Source organism: Ascaphus truei, chromosome 5 (genome assembly GCF_040206685.1).
Source record: "Ascaphus truei isolate aAscTru1 chromosome 5, aAscTru1.hap1, whole genome shotgun sequence".
Lineage (NCBI taxonomy): Eukaryota > Metazoa > Chordata > Amphibia > Anura > Ascaphidae > Ascaphus > Ascaphus truei.
This window is the reverse complement of record NC_134487.1, coordinates 125,537,941-125,555,385: the sequence shown is the minus strand read 5'-3', so window position 1 is coordinate 125,555,385 and position 17,445 is coordinate 125,537,941. Positions and strand designations below refer to the sequence as shown.

Genomic DNA, 17,445 nt, shown 5'->3' with positions numbered 1-17,445 from the left:
TCTCTGCATTGTTTAAATATCCCGGTCACATGACACGAGAGAATTTAAACATGGCAGAGAAACCGGCACCCCATACTGGGCCTGTAACATGGGAAGCAGGGGGTCAGTGAGGCTGAATTAATGTAATCGCCTGTTAGAGGTGCATAGGGAGAGTGACTGACTCTGTCTATTCTTATGGCACTTGTCTTACAGACTGATGCAGCCCGGTAGGATTCACTCAATGGGAGTCCTATTCAGAAGCAAGGATACCCACTGTGTTAATGCTGATCTTCCACTAGTCTCTTTACTGGGACTTTGCAAGCACACAGGATAAAAAATGTGCCCATAGTGGATTTCGTGAGGGCAGCACAACCAACAATTTGGCGGCATCAGTATGTTAGTTAATGGCGATCAGATATTTAGGAAAATACACTAAGCCGAACCTCTTGGACTGATTTTTTTAATGGAAATAATTATTAAATATTAATAAAACACCAAATACACTGTTCACATTTGATGTGAAAGTGAGTTCTTTATTGGGTAGGGAATCAAAATGCAAATACTGTGCTTTTAACAACTTACTCTTTATAATTGAAAGCCAATTCTGCAAAGTAGGCCCTGCGTTTCTTGTATTCTTCATCAGCAAATCCCTAAAAAGCAAACACACATATATAATCTCAACACTGACAAAAGATAATTTAAAGCGTTAAACAATACATAATGTACATATGTTATATTAGAGATGTAAATTTGACTCCTGCTTTTCTTTTTTTTCTACAGAACTCAATTATTGGCGAACCAGTTTACAGAATTTTTAATGGCTATTAGTTTCTCAGAAATCACACATTTGCACCACCAATTCCCTGTTTCTCCAGTAAATCGCAACTCAGTCACAATTTGCAAGTGATTTGCCAATAATTTCCCCCTCTCCAGAAAAACCCATATTTCAGGCTCTGGATGGGGGTTCGGATCAATAATTGAAATGCTTGGCTAATTTCACCGAGCTGGGACTTACAGGTCTGACTGATTCACAACATTTCGAAGAGAAGGAAAAAAACGGCCAATTTTGCATGGTTTGTGTGAAAGCTTTGCCCATATCTAAACAAGACTAGATCGAAGCAGGAGACTATTTAGAAGAGCATTTTAAATCAAGTATGTTAAGCTAGAGAAGCATGTGCATAGAGGGTGGTGTTTCACGTAAGACAGGAGGAGAAGAAGACTACTATATGGCCATTCAATTAAATCAAGTATGTTATTTTAGAGATGGAGTACAATTAGACTAATTGGACAATTCAATCAAATCAAGTATGTTACAGTATGTAGAGATGCACTGACAATGGTGCCTAGCGCTATCCTCAGAAATTGTACACTAAATTAATATGTGCAAATACTATTGATTGCAATTAAATGGTGACTTGTGATACTGTTATTTAAACAGTGTGAACATATGTGAATACAAACAATAATTTGACTCAAGTTCCATTAGCTGCTAATAAAGTCCACTGATTTTCTTGGAAATCAGATAATGCAATGTCCCCCCCAAAAAAATGGAGCTTTATGGTAAAGTAAAAAAGTCAAACCCAACAGCTGCAGATGGTTGTGGGCATAATGTCTTTATACGCAGCTTACATGGTTAGTAAAATGTGGAAACAAAAAACACAAACATAGTGTAATACCTCAGTGGGTAGGTGAGTGATTGAAATGGTTAATTCTCAGTAAACATTCATCAGTGAGATCTCTTGGGGGAGGGGAGATGGTTTTCGATGGGTTACATATGAATTTTAACCTAACATAGAGAATATGTCCCAATTACTTAAGGCATATAGTATCTACAAATAATGGACTTGGGGTGACCCCCACTGTATATGGAATAAGGGTATCCAAGAATGGCTGGCATTAGAAATACAGATTGGATAAAAAAGAACAATAATACAAAACGCGATGAAAAACGCAATAAAAAATGCAAGGAAAGAGAATCTACTTGACATCTCGGAGAATGTAAAATGGAAATCCTACTCATGAGATTTTAAAGAAATTCTGCAATTTCATTATTATAGTGTAGAAACTTGTCACACAGAATTATAGGTCACAAAAGCCAAAGAAAGGTATTACAAGCATACAATATATATATATATATATATATATATATATATTACAAAGGAAAGGCAGGTAAATATGAACAAACAGATATTACTGCCAAGAACCTGGTATTGTACTTGATTCTCTACCCAGGTGAAGGATGGATTTGGAAACCTGGAGGAGAGTCCCATTTGGACACAAAGTACCGTACAAGACGGAATTTATTTTCCCCGTAAGAGTATAACATTAACAGTTCCATGGTATCTGACACCTTTTGGAACTAGAGATGTCTGATATCCAGAAGTGGCTACAGAAGAAGAAAGACCAAAGAAAAGAACCAAAGATAAAGGCCACAGATCCATCAGCGACCATTTCCAGAACCAAAGATGGATGACCAGATCAGAAGCAAGGAAAAGAAAACAAAGAAACATCATAAACAAGCCATGCTGCACGCACTATTTCACGTTATGATTTATATACTTCTATAGGAACATATTCTGGGACAAAAATGAAGTGTTGAGGACACGTGAAGATCAAGAAGGTGGCCTCTATTGGCACTGTGCTCTTTTATGTGACCCACCATTTTTAAATGGCAAAAGGGAAGCTGTATGGTCAGTAACAATGACTGAAGAGCAGCAATGTGTACATAAAACAGTAAATGGAAGTGGAAGAGTAGTGGTATGGGCTAATATGACTGGTAATTTTGGGAGAATAGCAAGATGTAATATATGTGTAGCAAACACTCGCATCATCATATCAGTGAAACACACTATTCCATTACATAACACAATGGGCCTCATTCAGAAAGCCTCGATAAGGCCCTTATCGAGCACTTATCGACCAAAATGGCTACTCGTATTCAGTAAGCCTCGATAAGTGCTCGATAACGGCCTGTATCGCAGCAAAATTTTATGATCCAAAGAAACTCGCCAAATGAGCGGCGATCAGCCGCTTATCGACCATTTTCTGAAGGATCATAAACTCACGCGATTCTATTACCCGCAAGTCGGCTGTCGCGGCCTATCACAGCCCTAAAAGGCGATCTTCTCCCCAAATCCAATTCATCTCAAAATGTAGGTAAATTGGTGGGGAGATGCTTCGATGAGCTGCGATGTGGCGGGACTTAGAAAAAATCAGGCCCTTCTCCTGCCTCGGATTGATGCCGGGGTCTCCGGAGCTGATAGCCGTTAATATAAGCACCGGAGGCCCCCGGCATGCATCCGAGGCAGGAAAATGCATTTACAGCAACTTCATTACCTTAGCGGCTAACCGCTAAGGCAATGAAGGGGTTAAACACCCACGCCACGCTTACTGTGGCTAGCGAGGGTGGGCGAAGGGGGAATTTATTTATTTATTTATTTATTTATAAAATATTTTACCAGGAATTAATACATTGAGAGTTACCTCTCGTTTTCAAGTATGTCCTGGGCACAGAGTAAAACAAAATAATACATGGTTACAAATACAGTTACATAAATGAACAAGGTATACATTATATACAAGACATTGCATGCACAGTTAAAGAAAATATATATTATGAGCGTATGAAACAGTTACAGACCAGATTAAAGTGAGACAGCCTTAGATTTGAAAGAACTTAAGCTGGTGGTGGATATGAGAGTCTCTGGTAGGTTGTTCCAGTTTTGGGGTGCACGGAAGGAGAAGGAGGAACGTCCGGATACTTTGTTGAGTCTTGGGACCATGAATAGTCTTTTGGAGTCTGATCTCAGGTGATAGGTACTGCATGTGGTAGGGGTGAGGAGCTTGTTCAGGTAGCTGGGTAGCTTGCCCAGAAAGTATTTGAGGGTGAGACAGGAAAGGTAAACTTTGCGCCTAGACTCTAGTGATGACCAATCTAGTTCTTTGAGCATTTCGCAGTGATGTGTGTTGTAGTTGCATTGGAGAACAAAACGACAAATTCAATTGTAGAGGGTGTCAAGTTTGCTAAGGTGGGTTTGAGGAGCCGAGCCATATACTATGTCTCCATAGTCAATAATTGGCATTAGCATCTGCTGTGCAATACGCTTTCTGACCAGGAGACTTAGGGAGGATTTGTTCCTGTAAAGTACCCCTAGTTTGGCATAGGTCTTGGTTGTCAGGGTATCAATGTGCATCCCGAATGTTAAGTGGGAGTCAAACCATAAGCCCAGGTATTTAAAACTAGTGACAGGTGTTAGGGTGGTGTTAGCGTTGGTTCTAATCAGGAGCTCAGTCACTGGAAGCTTTACAAATTTAGTCTTGGTCCCAAATACCATTGTTACAGTCTTGTCAGTGTTTAAAAACAGTTTGTTTTGGGAAATCCAGTTTTCGAGTCTCAAAAAGTCAGAGTATGTGTTGAAGGTCAGAGAGGCTATGGCTGTGTGCATACAGGATTGTGTCATCTGCATACATGTGTATTGAGGCTTCCTTACAAGCTGTGGGAAGATCATTAATGAACACTGAGAAGAGTAGGGGCCCCAGAACAGAGCCTTGCGGTACACCACAGGTGATATCCAGGGGGTTGGAGTTAGAGCCTGAGATGGACACATGTTGGGATCTTCCTGATAGGTAGGACTGAAACCAGTTTAAAGCATGTTTCCCTATTCCAGAGCTCTGGAGTTTGTTAAGCAGGATAACATGATCAACTGTGTCAAAAGCCTTTGCAAAATCTAGGAATACTGCACCAGTGAGTTGTCCCCGTTCCATTCCACACTGGATTTCATTGCAAACTTTTAGCAGGGTACTTACGGTGGAGTGTTTGGGACGAAACCCAGACTGGAATTGGCTAGGGAAATTTGTCTTGGTGTAGAAATCGCTTAATTGGGAGTGGACACATTTTTCCATAACTTTGGATAGAATTGGGAGAAGTGAGATTGGCCTGTAGTTTGAGACAGTGTTTTTGTCCCCACTTTTGAAGATTGGGACAACTCTGGCAGTTTTCCAGGTCTTAGGGATATGGCCTGCAGACAGGATAGAGTTGACTATGGACGCAATTGGTTTGGCAATGGCTGGGGCACCAAGTCGTAGGAACCTAGATTGTAGTAAGTCGGGTCCACATTGGCTGCTTAGTTTTAGTTTGAGGAGCGCTTGTGTAATCTCCTCTTCAGATACTGGGCTAAATTGAAAATTGTGGGCAGTGTTGGGTGGGGGTGGGACTGTAGGGATACTCCCAGGATGAGATTCATGTTTGGGGTTTGTGCTGCGTTTCGCTAATAAGTTAGTGGCACACCCCACAAAGTAATCATTGAATGCATTTGCAATGTCAGTGGGGTTTGTCAGAGTAGTATCCCCCTTAGTGATATTACTTGGTTGTTGATGGTTAGGAGCCTGGAATATATTGTTGATAACCTTCCAGAAGTTAGCTGGGTTTGATGTATTTTGGTGGAGATTGTCAGAGTAATATTGTGCTTTTGCATACCTTGTTTGCCTTGTGCACACGTTCCGCAGGCATCTGTAGTGATTGAGATCCTTGGTAGTGCCAGTTACTTTGTAGCTTTTCCACAAGGCATCCCTGAACTGGTAGAGTGCTATAAAGTCAGGTGTAACCCATGGAAGGTGGGCCCCCCGTACCCTTATTCTGTGTAGTGGAGCATGGGTATCGCAGAGTTTTAAGAACTCGGATTGGAAATAGTCGAGCGCAGAATCAGGGTCGGGAATTAAATCGATTCTGTGCCATGGGCAGTTGGTAAGGTCATCCAGAAACTGTTGTGGGTTAAAGTTTTTAAATGTTCTAGTGAGGAGAACTTTAGGGCTTGAATGGGGCGGTTTAATTTTCCTTACACAGTACACTATTGCATGGTCACTGAAAATATCAGGAAGGATGCCAGAGGATTGGATTCTGCTGGGGTTTGAGGAGAGAATCCAGTCTAGCAAGGAATGGTTATGCGATTTCAGGTTTATCCGTGTGGGTTGGGAAATGAGTTGTGATAGGTTAAGTGACTTGAGTTGTATCTGGATTTTGTGGTTTTTAGGGTCAAGCCAATTGAAGTTGAAATCCCCTAGAACTAGCAGCTCACTCTTCTCATTCAGAGAGGAAATGGAGCCAAGAAATTGGGTGATATCAGTCAAGGATTGTAGAGGGGCTTTAGGGGGGCGGTAGATACCAGCAAGCAAGATGGGCTTAGAAAAGGGGAGGCAGATTTTGCCAACTAGAGTTTCAAAAGAGGGTGGACTTGGTGGGCAATGTAACAGTGTAAATTGTAAGGTGTCTGCAATATAAAATAACACCCCTCCTCCTCTCTTTGACCTATCTCTCCTAAAAATGGAGTATCCCTGAATGGCGATATTTGCATCAGGGGTTTTAGAGGATAGCCATGTTTCTGTAAGAACGATGGCTTTGGGTTTATGCATAAGGCACCATGCCCTTAGTTCATCCAGTTTGGGCAGCAGGCTCCGGATGTTTATATGGGCGACAGATAGCCCTTTTTGGAATTTAAAGGTGGAATTCTCAGGGGCATGGGACAGAGCTGAAATGGGAGGACCTGGGTTAGTTTCAACATCAATTTGGCCCTTAGTGGCTGTTTAGGCCTTGCAGGAGGGGTTGCGGGGGGGGCTTAACCCCTTCATTACCTCAGCGGTTAATACCTCTAAGGTAATAAAGGGGTTAACCAAACCGCTACCCACCCGCAAGGTCTAGACACCCATCCTTAGGGCTAATACCCCCTTCACCCATCCGTGAGGCCTAAGCACCCACCCGGACTGACTATACCCACCCTGTACCCATTGAGTAGAACAGTGGTACATCTTACCCATATAATAATAATATGGGCATGATAAGCCTCTATAGCACTCAATGGGCACCCTAATTACAATATATTAATACACAAGACACACAATAATAAAACATAACTCCAAAAAACCACACATCACTAAATAACAACAGTAGCCAGCTAATCCAATGAATATAAGCAATAACAACATCAACAATGAATTAATTAAACCATTAACCAATCAAAACAATTAATTCCTAAACCAACTCAAAATGAATAGTAACACTAACCAATCAAACCAATTAATTACTACAACATTAATGAATTGAAACATTAAAATACAAAGAAATAAATTCAAACAATATCTGAAATAACCATAAAACGCATTAGATAACATAATACAACATTAACTAAAAACGAACACCAATCGCAAACATTGTATTACCATTAAGCAGGAAAAAAACAAACAATCACATCCACATGAGAAACTGAAATTAAAAAAAACAACAGCAATACCAAGCCAGAAATGCCCCCCAAATAGTGTCATAATAATGTATTCATCTGTACCCTAAAATGGTACAGATTAATATATTAATTCCGACTCCCAGGGAAACAGGAAGCTCACGTACCTTGGAGGCCTCCAACAGCATCCGATGCCATCCGCCATGTCACGTGACCGGGACATTTCCTTGCATAGGAGATACCGGCACCCCATAAAGGTACCTGTATCTCGGGAAGCAGGGGGTCTCTGGACCTGAAAACAACGCGGTTGAGCTCCGGTGACCCCCTGCACATCTACACTATAAAAGAAATTTATATTAAAATAAATAATTTTCGGGCGACATTTCCGTTGTGAGAGGCGGCTCTCTCAGAGCCGCGCTCTCTGCAGCAGAAATGAATCGCTGGTTTAGGCCTTTTCAGAGGCTCGATGCTCTCACTGGCAGCAATTCGCCCGTTTTGGGAATTTTGCTATCACAGGTAATCGAGGCTTTCTGAATACCGTGATAGCAACGCCCAAAAAACGGCATTTTAAATGTTCTGGCGATAATTTTTATCAACCTTCTCTGAAAGAGGCCCAATGTGTGAATTGATCTCCGACAGTGAAGCCTATATACCCTCACACTATTTGAAAAGAACTAGACAGATAAGAAAAGAAGTGATCAATAAAGGTAATAAAGAACTAGGAGAAGCAAGGGTAGTTCTGAAACACAACACTAAAGAATTGTTACACATCAGAAGGGACTAGGAGCTGGGGTATTACATTTTATGTTACACCCAATTACTCTATTATTCACACTTAAGTTACTAATGTTTGTTATATTACTGTGTTTGTAGTTGTAAGGTTTGGTGGGAAGTACTCGCAGTTTAATTGCTGAGGTTCATGAGACACACAGATCTCTTGTCTTGAAATGCACCGCTAGTAAGTAGTTCTTTTATGAACTAATGGGGGGATAAAGATAGGGTGACGTCCTGAATAATAATTACGTTATATTGTCTATATACATATATATTCAGCATGTAATTAGTTAAAATAAGTAATATTGTATTACATTAGAAATTATATTGGGGTAGTTAGAAATAGTTACTTTGTAAAACAATACAGTAGAGATCGATCTAAAAGCTTAGGAACACAGTTAATCCTATAGTTACTTAGTGACAGAACAAAAGACTTTTGTAAATGAAAGTAAATATTGCTAATTGAAGAAACATTGTTCCAATGTTGATGATTAACTAAGAAAATGTGTCTAACAGTGAGAAAAACTGGTGATTCCTAGGTTGAGGATAAGTGTATAAAAGATTGTACTTGGATGTATAGAATTCAGAATCATTATCACCATTCCGAAGCTGAATCATTTAACATCAACAAGCTGAGGATTCTCCACTCTATAACCAAATTCTATATGTGCCTGAACACCTTAAGTATATGTGCCTTAAGTAATTGGCACATATTCTCTATGTGGGGTTAATATTCATATGTAACCCATCAAACACAATCTCCCCCCTCCCCCCGAGTGATTTCACTGATAAATGTTTACTGAGAATTAACCATTTCACTCACTCACAAACACTGAGGTATTATTCTGTGTTTGTGATTTTTATTTCAACATGTTACTAATCTATGTGAGCTGTGATATAAAGAACATCACACCCACAACCATCTGCAGCTGTTGGGTTTGGTTTTTTTACTTCACCATAAAGTGCCATTTAAAGTCTTTTTTTTTTTTTTGGCATGTAGATGAGCAATACTTTTGCCTAAAATCGCAAACACTGTTCAAGCATGAAAAAAATCACGCCTATGTCAACGTTCGCAAGCGATTTGCAAAGTCTTTGTAAGGATAGATACGCATATTTCAATGAGCTAATTTGCATATTTAAATTAGATGTCACAGATGTGAAAAAAGTCAAGAAGAGGTAGCACTCAATCCAAGCAAGCGTAACACTCACAATTCATAGCTTCTTCCGGATTCGTGCTAAACATCAGACCTGACGTAGTGAAGCAAATGGCTATCTTTATTCCGACAAGGAACATACCACACAGCAAGGAACATTTCAGGCCCGTACACAGCCTTTCATCAGATGGAAAATGATCAACTCTATTTTTCACATTCTTTCCATCTATACAATCTATCTAAAGAATCCAAATGTTCAGAGTGGGCTTTAACCTCTACATCTTAGATACAGTATGGGTGTCAAATGTAGGAAATACAATAGGCGATTATATACCATTAAACACTGGTGGTCCTCATTGATAAATACAAAAGAAACAGCGCAAAAGACCTCATAGTGTAGTATGAATATAAAATTATATTGGTATAACAGGTGAGTATTGCACGTACATCAGATAAAATAATTACTGGCAGTACATGTATATGGACATGTTACCAATCAGAACCACAGGTGGAACGGGCAATCGTCAGGTGGATATTCTCTCCTTCCCCTTTCCTTTGGTGGATCAAGGCTGCTGCGGTGTATGGTGTTAACCCGACATCCAGCTGCAGTAGTCCGGTGGAATTCGTCTACTTCACAGCTGTTGTTTCAGCGGGGCAGGCTCACGGCATCCAGTTTCAGCAGCCCGGTAGATTTCGTCTGCTGTGCGGCTGTTGATCCAGCGAGACAGGCTCTCACCCTGTATCTCTCGGCGTGTGACGTCAGACTCCGGCGCACGTCAATGACGTCATCTGGTAGCGTCTTCACGATCTCAGCCGGTCAGGGTGGCAGCGGGCGGGAACGGAGATTAGTAAAGGGTGTATACAGGATACAAATGCACAGTGGGTAGTGCTAAAGAAGCGTCCTCTTATCCAACGCGTTTCGTACTATTACAGTACTTCTTCAGGGATAGAGAATATCCACCTGACGATTGCCCGTTCCACCCGTGAAATTTCTTCTAGAGCGTCAAGGTGGCAAGTTGGGCAATAACCCCCAAAAAGTTGGGTTATGACATTTTTTCTGATCCACATTAGTAGCCCAAGAATAATAATGAAATTTATGTAAGAGAACTTTTTTTATATAAATACAATTGGACCAGTTTAACTTTCAAATAGACAGGGTCTCAACATCTACAAAAACATACATTGTAACTGCACTGTAAGCTACCTGACAAGTTCAAAGAATTATGACGTGTTGGAATTTTACAGATTTTTCTAAATATGCTTTTGTACTGGAAAGCAATTTCTTGTTAATGTGGTTTGATCGTGTTCAGTGGGAGAAAAACAATTGAAAACATCATTACATAAACCATGTAACAAGATAATTTTTGTTGATACTAAAATGATAAACATATGTTTATCCTTTTGGTGCAAAAAGTCAAACCTTGCAGCTGTGGAAACTGGTCATTGTATACATGGGAAAGGGACTATTCTCATGCCATATGGTACTACTTATTCTGGGAAACCCCACCCAAAGACATAACCCTAAAATTCTTCATTATACTGTATGACATTTTCTTGGTTCTGGATTTGAAATTGTGGATGAGATACATACTACATTTTCTATGTAAATGATCTATCTGGGAAAATTAAATAATACTTGCTTCACAGAGAAAATTACATTACAATTGTATGTAAGCCAAAGGTCATCACATTTTGGCTTCATTTTTCCCTAAAGTTTACATTTTAATTGTGAACAAAATGTTTAGCTTTAATAATATGCATCACAAAGAAATTCAAAAAGTTCCATTGATTGTCTTATAATTGTGTTGCCAAACATGAATCTGCAAGAATCAAAAGCCACTTTTAATTTTTGATTAAAAATTATTATGGCTGTTTTCAGTAGATTAATAAAAAATGTTTTGGGTTTAATGTGTATGTTTCTTCCTGTCCTCTGTAAGCATGTTAAAGGCACAGGGAAGCTCACATTCTAAGAGCTGTTCACTTTTTCTCTTTTGTTTCTGTGTGTAATCTACATGTAGTAGCTCTGTGTTTGAAATAGGAGATCTCATGTCAACTTCGTGTGTGTTTAAGCTGTTTGCTTTCTCGCCTTGTGAACGGAAATTAAATAGAGTATTATCTTTATAGGGTAGAAATTAAATAGCCAGTTCAACATCTTAGCTAAAAAAAACACAATTAATGCACAACTATTCATAAATATTAACTTTTTTTAAGAGGGACCCTGAAGTCCAGACTGCTTGTTAATTAACTGTGTCATTCAACCTCTGACAATGTTGCCTACACCCTTTATGTCATCATTATTATACCTTAATAACAGAAGGAAAAGATAAAAATATGTGGAGGAAGCACACCTATATTAGCATACTGTAGCATCACTGAAGTTAACAGATGTGAAAATCCCCCTCAGTGCTGCTCTGTAATACTGCAAGGTCGGTTATTGAGTTATATTAGTCAATAAAAGTAATGGTCCCAAGTGATGTCCATAACCAAGGAGAGCAAAACAACGTTTGCAATTAAAGTAGTTAATACTTACAGGATGATCCTGATCAAAATTCGGTTCAAATTTATTAATCAGATTATGGCATGTGTCCAGGTCTCGTACTTTTCTTGGAAAATAAGGCACTGCTTCAAACAAAAAACAAGAAAGGATTGGATTATATAAGTGGAAGCGAGTTATTTGTTTTCAATGTATAATGTTATTTCAAACATGTTTCCAGAAAAGGCTAGAAAATGAGCCAGCTGTAGCACACATCAGGGCAAAATAAGACAATAAAGTACTAACCTCTGAATGTTCCTTCTCTTTGAAAAACAGCCCTAAAGCAGTATTGCAGTTTGTGACATTTGGATGCCTTCAAAGGGAGGGGGGTTGCCACCTTAAAGCACCCAAAGCTAAGCAATGTCAGACCGCAGCAATGTATTATATACAACTTAATATTATGTAACGGGTATTCCCCCACCCAAGAGCATATGGTATGTGTGTGCGGGAACCTAATGTTACCAGGTGTGGTGTGTTACCTGTTAGGCTCATAGGAGGCCTAAGCCTCCGCCACGGGGAGCCTGGGGCACGTATAATAATAGGAGTAACCTTGTACTCGGTGCAGCGCCTCCACCTGCGATGGCTCCCACCAGAGGGGGAGTGATCCTCGCAGGACAATTTATATATATTACACACACAGCATGTAAAACAACCAATAACTTTACTGTAGCAACCGTACTTAATCATATATATCAACAGGTGTCCCTCTCTAGAAGAGACACTACTACTGCGTCTCACAGGACGCTACCCCCTTTCACCGGGTGATCCCGCTCCGTGTCCAGTAACCCCACACAATATGTCCTCCACCCGCAAGTGAGATAAATATATGTGTGACTGCGCAGCCAATATGTCTTCTATGAATAAATGGTATAGTTGGTGCACTTGTAGATTACCTGCCGAGCACTCCAGTGCCCGGGCCTGCCAAGGAGCTTCAAAAAGGATCCTGATGACAAGGAAATACAGGAACTACCGTCCGGGGCGATCCCACCCGGATGGCTGCTGCAGCCGCAGCGGAGGTCTGAGCCCAAACCTCTGGATGGACGTGCAGCGTTCGCTGTGTCCCTAACTGACTCTGGATAATAAAGGGCAGGGTCCCTAACCTGGGGCCTGTCCCTGAACAACACAACACTACTGGTGGCTCAGGGCTATCTGGGGCCTAGGGGGCTGCTGGCCTAGTACAGGGAGTCACTGACTCCTGCACCCTACCTCCATCTCCTAGCTGCTCCGGTCACCAACTGCCTAACGTGCTTCAAGCCCACGAAATGTATCCAATCTCCCCTGCAGGGAGATGCTGTAGCCCTATTGGCTCCCTGGGGTCATGTGGGGCGCTCCTAGGTTCATGGGATATGTAGTCCCTCTCTAGAGCCCTATTTCTATTGGCCAGCGTTCGCGCGGTCTATCTGCGCATGCGCAATGTCCCTGGCTGGCCGCCTCATGCGGGGACTCACTGCGCATGCGCGAAGTTGCACAACATGGCGGCGCCCTGCTCGGGAGCCGCCAGGGACCTCCGGAGCACCGGAGTCCTCCCTGCTCGGCCCCCACCCTCCAGAAGTGCCGCCGCGTCTATCGAGTGACCCCCGGCAGCGGAAGTAAGAGGGGGGGGGTCACGACACAAAAGGGGACCTGGCTACAATTAGATATTTTCAAGGTATCAACACAATACATCCAAATGCATAATATAGTTCATGTTATAACTAGAGATGGGCACATTTTTGGGGGCGAATTTGGATCCGCCACGGATCAGCCGGTTCCTTTGTTCCACGGATTTCAGCGGATCAATCTCAAAAAAGGAAATTCACTTTTTTTGCGGAAGTTTGTATTATTATTACCAATACACTTCACGGATTCCGCAACCCACCACCGGGTTGCTGAATCTGCAGATTGGATTCTATAAATCCATCTACGAGGATTCAAACTGACCAAATCTGTTTGTGGATTTTACACAGAAAAACATATTTTGGGGTTGAAAATGCGAGAAAATCCAGGAAACGGATTTGGCCAGATTCCCACACCTCTAATTATAACCTACAGTAACATAAACATATTTTTGCAAAACATTAATATTATTATTTATCAATGTCTCTAGGCTCCACAACTGGAGCGATGCTGCTGCAGAAAAAAGCCGATGAAAATATTTGGGGCTATGCATAAAGCTGCCCAAAAAATTATAGTAGACAAATATTTAACAGTCTTTCTCCTTGTACCTACGTCAAAAGGAAACAAATATATAATACTTTGATGACTAAAATAAAAGGGAGAAAAACTATTCCTACCCCCAATACTCTTGTTCATAGTACAACAGGTGGAGTTTATAACTCTTTTGCAATATGTACTATATGTTGTATAACTCCTGCCCAAGTCACACATTGATGCAACGAGGTAAATAGAGTGCAACATGATATACTGTAATACATTATTCAAAGTGAACAGATGTTTAAATGTCCTGTTTTAAAAAAAAAAGACTTGTACAACAGCTTGATAAAAAAAAAGCTCCACACTAACCCAGTCAAGCTAATTATCACTAGGGAAATGCACACACATATGTTACTCGTTATCTTTCTAACCTAAAAAAGTATTAAGCTATTGTGAGGTTCATTAAACCCTTCACTGCCATTACGTTGCAGGCCAATGTAACAGCAAGTTATATTTACTGTATGTTTCTATTGATTTATACACCTATTTTTGCCAGTTTTACACATTTAAAAGCTTTCCCGTATTAAATTACTGAAAGCATCAAATATATGTACACCGCCTGCACCCCTCTACATGATTAACTGTTTGATTGATTTATACTAATTACATATTTAAATGAACTAAATGCAAGATGGAGCTATTCTCTCTCTCTCTTTTTTTATTATATAAGTACTGTACTTACACTTTTCTTCTCTGGTGGTTTTCACATCAACCGCCACCCTTTTTAAAGAGGTTATCAGAGCACCGATAGAAGAGGTTTGAACTTTGCATTTCACGAAGAATTCCAAGTCATCTCCTTTGTTATTATCCCTCCTTACAGGTCTAGTTTCAATATGGTAGATTCGAGCTTCACATTTCTATAAGGACAAACATACTGTACAGAGGTATTTCATTTGAGAGAGCCTACTAAAAGTTATTATTACTTTCTGAGAAATAGAAAACACACCCAGCCATCTAATTAAAAGAAAGAGATAAATTAATTTTACTGTGGACTACATAACGTAGCAAAGGTCATTTTAATAAATCAATTATCATTGCAGTGGTTTTGTACAAAACACATTCTATATTTACACTAGTCTTTCCATTTCCAACCAGTTTGAACCATCATTATGTGTGGTAGTTTCAAAAGGATTTATGAATTATATCATATTGTGCTTCTATATACTAGAGGAAGCAGTGTTAAGTTCCGATCTAAACCAGAGTTATTTACTGTACTTGTTGATTTTTTTGTTTACTGGCTTACAGTATGTATAAATATATATCAAAGTTCTATAGATATCAAAGTAATAAAATATACCTTATACTGTATGTGTGTGTGTGTGTGTGTGTGTGTGTGTGTGTGTGTGTGTGTGTGTGTGTGTGTGTGTGTGTGTGTGTGTGTGTGTGTGTGTGTGTATATATATATATATATATATATATATAAATAAATAAAAGAAGCAAAAGAAGAAGAAGCCCAAAAAGTAGCACTCAGGTATACTATAAGCAATATCAAAAGTTTATTAATTAGATGTCACAAAAGGAATAAAAAATAGCACAGACATATAAAAGAACATGGCATAGATCCCCTGTACATAAATCCAAGACAATAAATGAACTAAAAGCCAAATATGACACATGAGCGCACTGTAGAGAACCAGGGGTTGAAGAAAAATATCCCTAGCACAAATACATAACCCCAAAGAAACTGTACTGAAATGCCAATAGACACAGTTCCCTAAGGGGAAAAAACATACAATGTTATAATGTTATAATGTTATTACAATGTTATAACAACAGCATAGATGCGCAGCATTGCCTCTCAATCTACACATATGAGAGTTAATTAAAGCTGGAAACACCTTTTCCAAAAGTGTTTTCAAGGTAGCATCTGACTATTTAAAGTCTTTCTTTGTTTGCTGATTTATTATAACCAATCCAACTTACATAGACATGGGCATTTGTCTCTGATACAACTATAGCCTATCTCTGCAGCTCATCACTGTATACTTACTTATCTGGATGATTGGATATGAATAGTTTAATATTGACCTAATATACTTACCTTGTTATCTTACTATTCATATCAGCCACATCAATATGGGGATTTTTAATATTGCATCTGTTTTTTTAACGTCAATATAGACATAATAAAATTTTATTGATTTTTGATTTCTACGGTGATTCTGACAGCACTTACCTGCTGACGCAGTAATTTTGCAGGACAAATCCTATATGTCCACAAATATACTACATATGACTAGAGTGCTGTGTATAAAGGGTTGCCTTTCTGATCAAAATTCTCTTTTTTGATCAACACTGTTAATATCATATATTAACCCTTTGAGCACCAGTCGTATATTTCCACTCTACAAATACATATTGGTGAATGCGGTTTCAGTTACATATTCACCCATAATGTTTCTGCAAATATTGGAAACATTTAATAACACAGGCAAATATTTCACAAGCACAGGCAAATATAGCTGTATTAAAGTTTCTATAGCACGTGTTCTAATATGAATTAACTTTAATGAAATTATATACAAAACCTAAAAAAAAACAATTACCTTTCGAGCATACTAATTCAATATTTGTAAATCGTTTATGAACAATTGTCTTAATAATGTGTGCACACTTCTTCTGTTAAAAAGATTTTCAGTGAAACTTATTAAACATTTGTGTTCGAAATACAGTAACAATAGACCTTACCTTTTGAAAATTTTGCTTTGCCAAATTAGTCAATATAACAGGTTTAGCATTTATGAAAATCCGTCACAAAACCACTACGTTTTTAACAATAAATAAACTACTGCATACAGTATATGTTTTATCATTATAAAAAAAATAAAAGCTGTTCAAAGAGCATTGCCTCAATATTTAAAAGGTTTAAAATGTCATAAGATCACTGCGCTTCTTGTTTCAACAATTTGTTTTGTGATACGTGCATTTTGACATTTCAGATGAATTCATTGGCTGTTTTCCCTTCATTACATTGGTAATATATTTGCATAGGTTCTTTATCGTAAAAAACAAAAAAGACCTTGTAGTTACCTCAAACACTTTGATGTTATTGGAAAGCCAAGATGTGCTGGAATTCCTGACAGTAAACATCAGATTGAATGTGGTGCTCCCTTCCTCTTGATCTTCGATGTTGGCAAGCGGCTCAGGTGCAAGGGATTCACTTTCTGCCACTTCCCTCTCTTTCCTTGCATCCTCTACAAGACTCTGCCGTCTGCTTGTTGATTGAGCACATAGAGAAGCCCCCACTTCGGACTTCATCACAGTGGTATACAGCTCAATGCAAGAGCAAATAGAAGGAGCAAAATAATTCTTTTCAACCAAGTATCTGACAGGCACCCTGCCTTAATAAAAATATATGTTTAAGGACATCGATTCTATTCTTCCAGTGAAAATATTTTTTCTTTCGATTGAAGATTTCTGTAATCTCGGTTCGAAAATCAATGTTTATTGAAGAACAAATGTGAGTGTCTAGCAAAGTAAGCAGAATACTGTCTTCTGGTCTAATTTTAGATACTTAATTTGGCTCCACTTTCAACTGGAAAGGATTAATTTGATTTTTATATTATAAAAAAGAAAGTTATAC

General features: G+C 39.3%; 1 protein-coding gene across 1 annotated transcript in view; it reads right to left on the bottom strand.

Annotated features, from left to right (window-relative positions):
- Positions 1-17,120, bottom strand: part of LOC142495318 (tyrosine 3-monooxygenase-like) — a 71,311-nt gene extending 54,191 nt beyond the window's left edge. Inside the window, exons 1-4 of the mRNA XM_075600613.1 lie at positions 16,893-17,120; positions 14,545-14,719; positions 11,667-11,755; positions 562-629 (exon numbers count right to left, since the gene is read on the bottom strand). Of these exons, the coding sequence (XP_075456728.1) occupies positions 562-629; positions 11,667-11,755; positions 14,545-14,719; positions 16,893-17,120 (560 nt within the window). The remainder of the gene's footprint in view (positions 1-561; positions 630-11,666; positions 11,756-14,544; positions 14,720-16,892) is intronic.
- Positions 17,121-17,445: the final 325 nt, after the last annotated feature.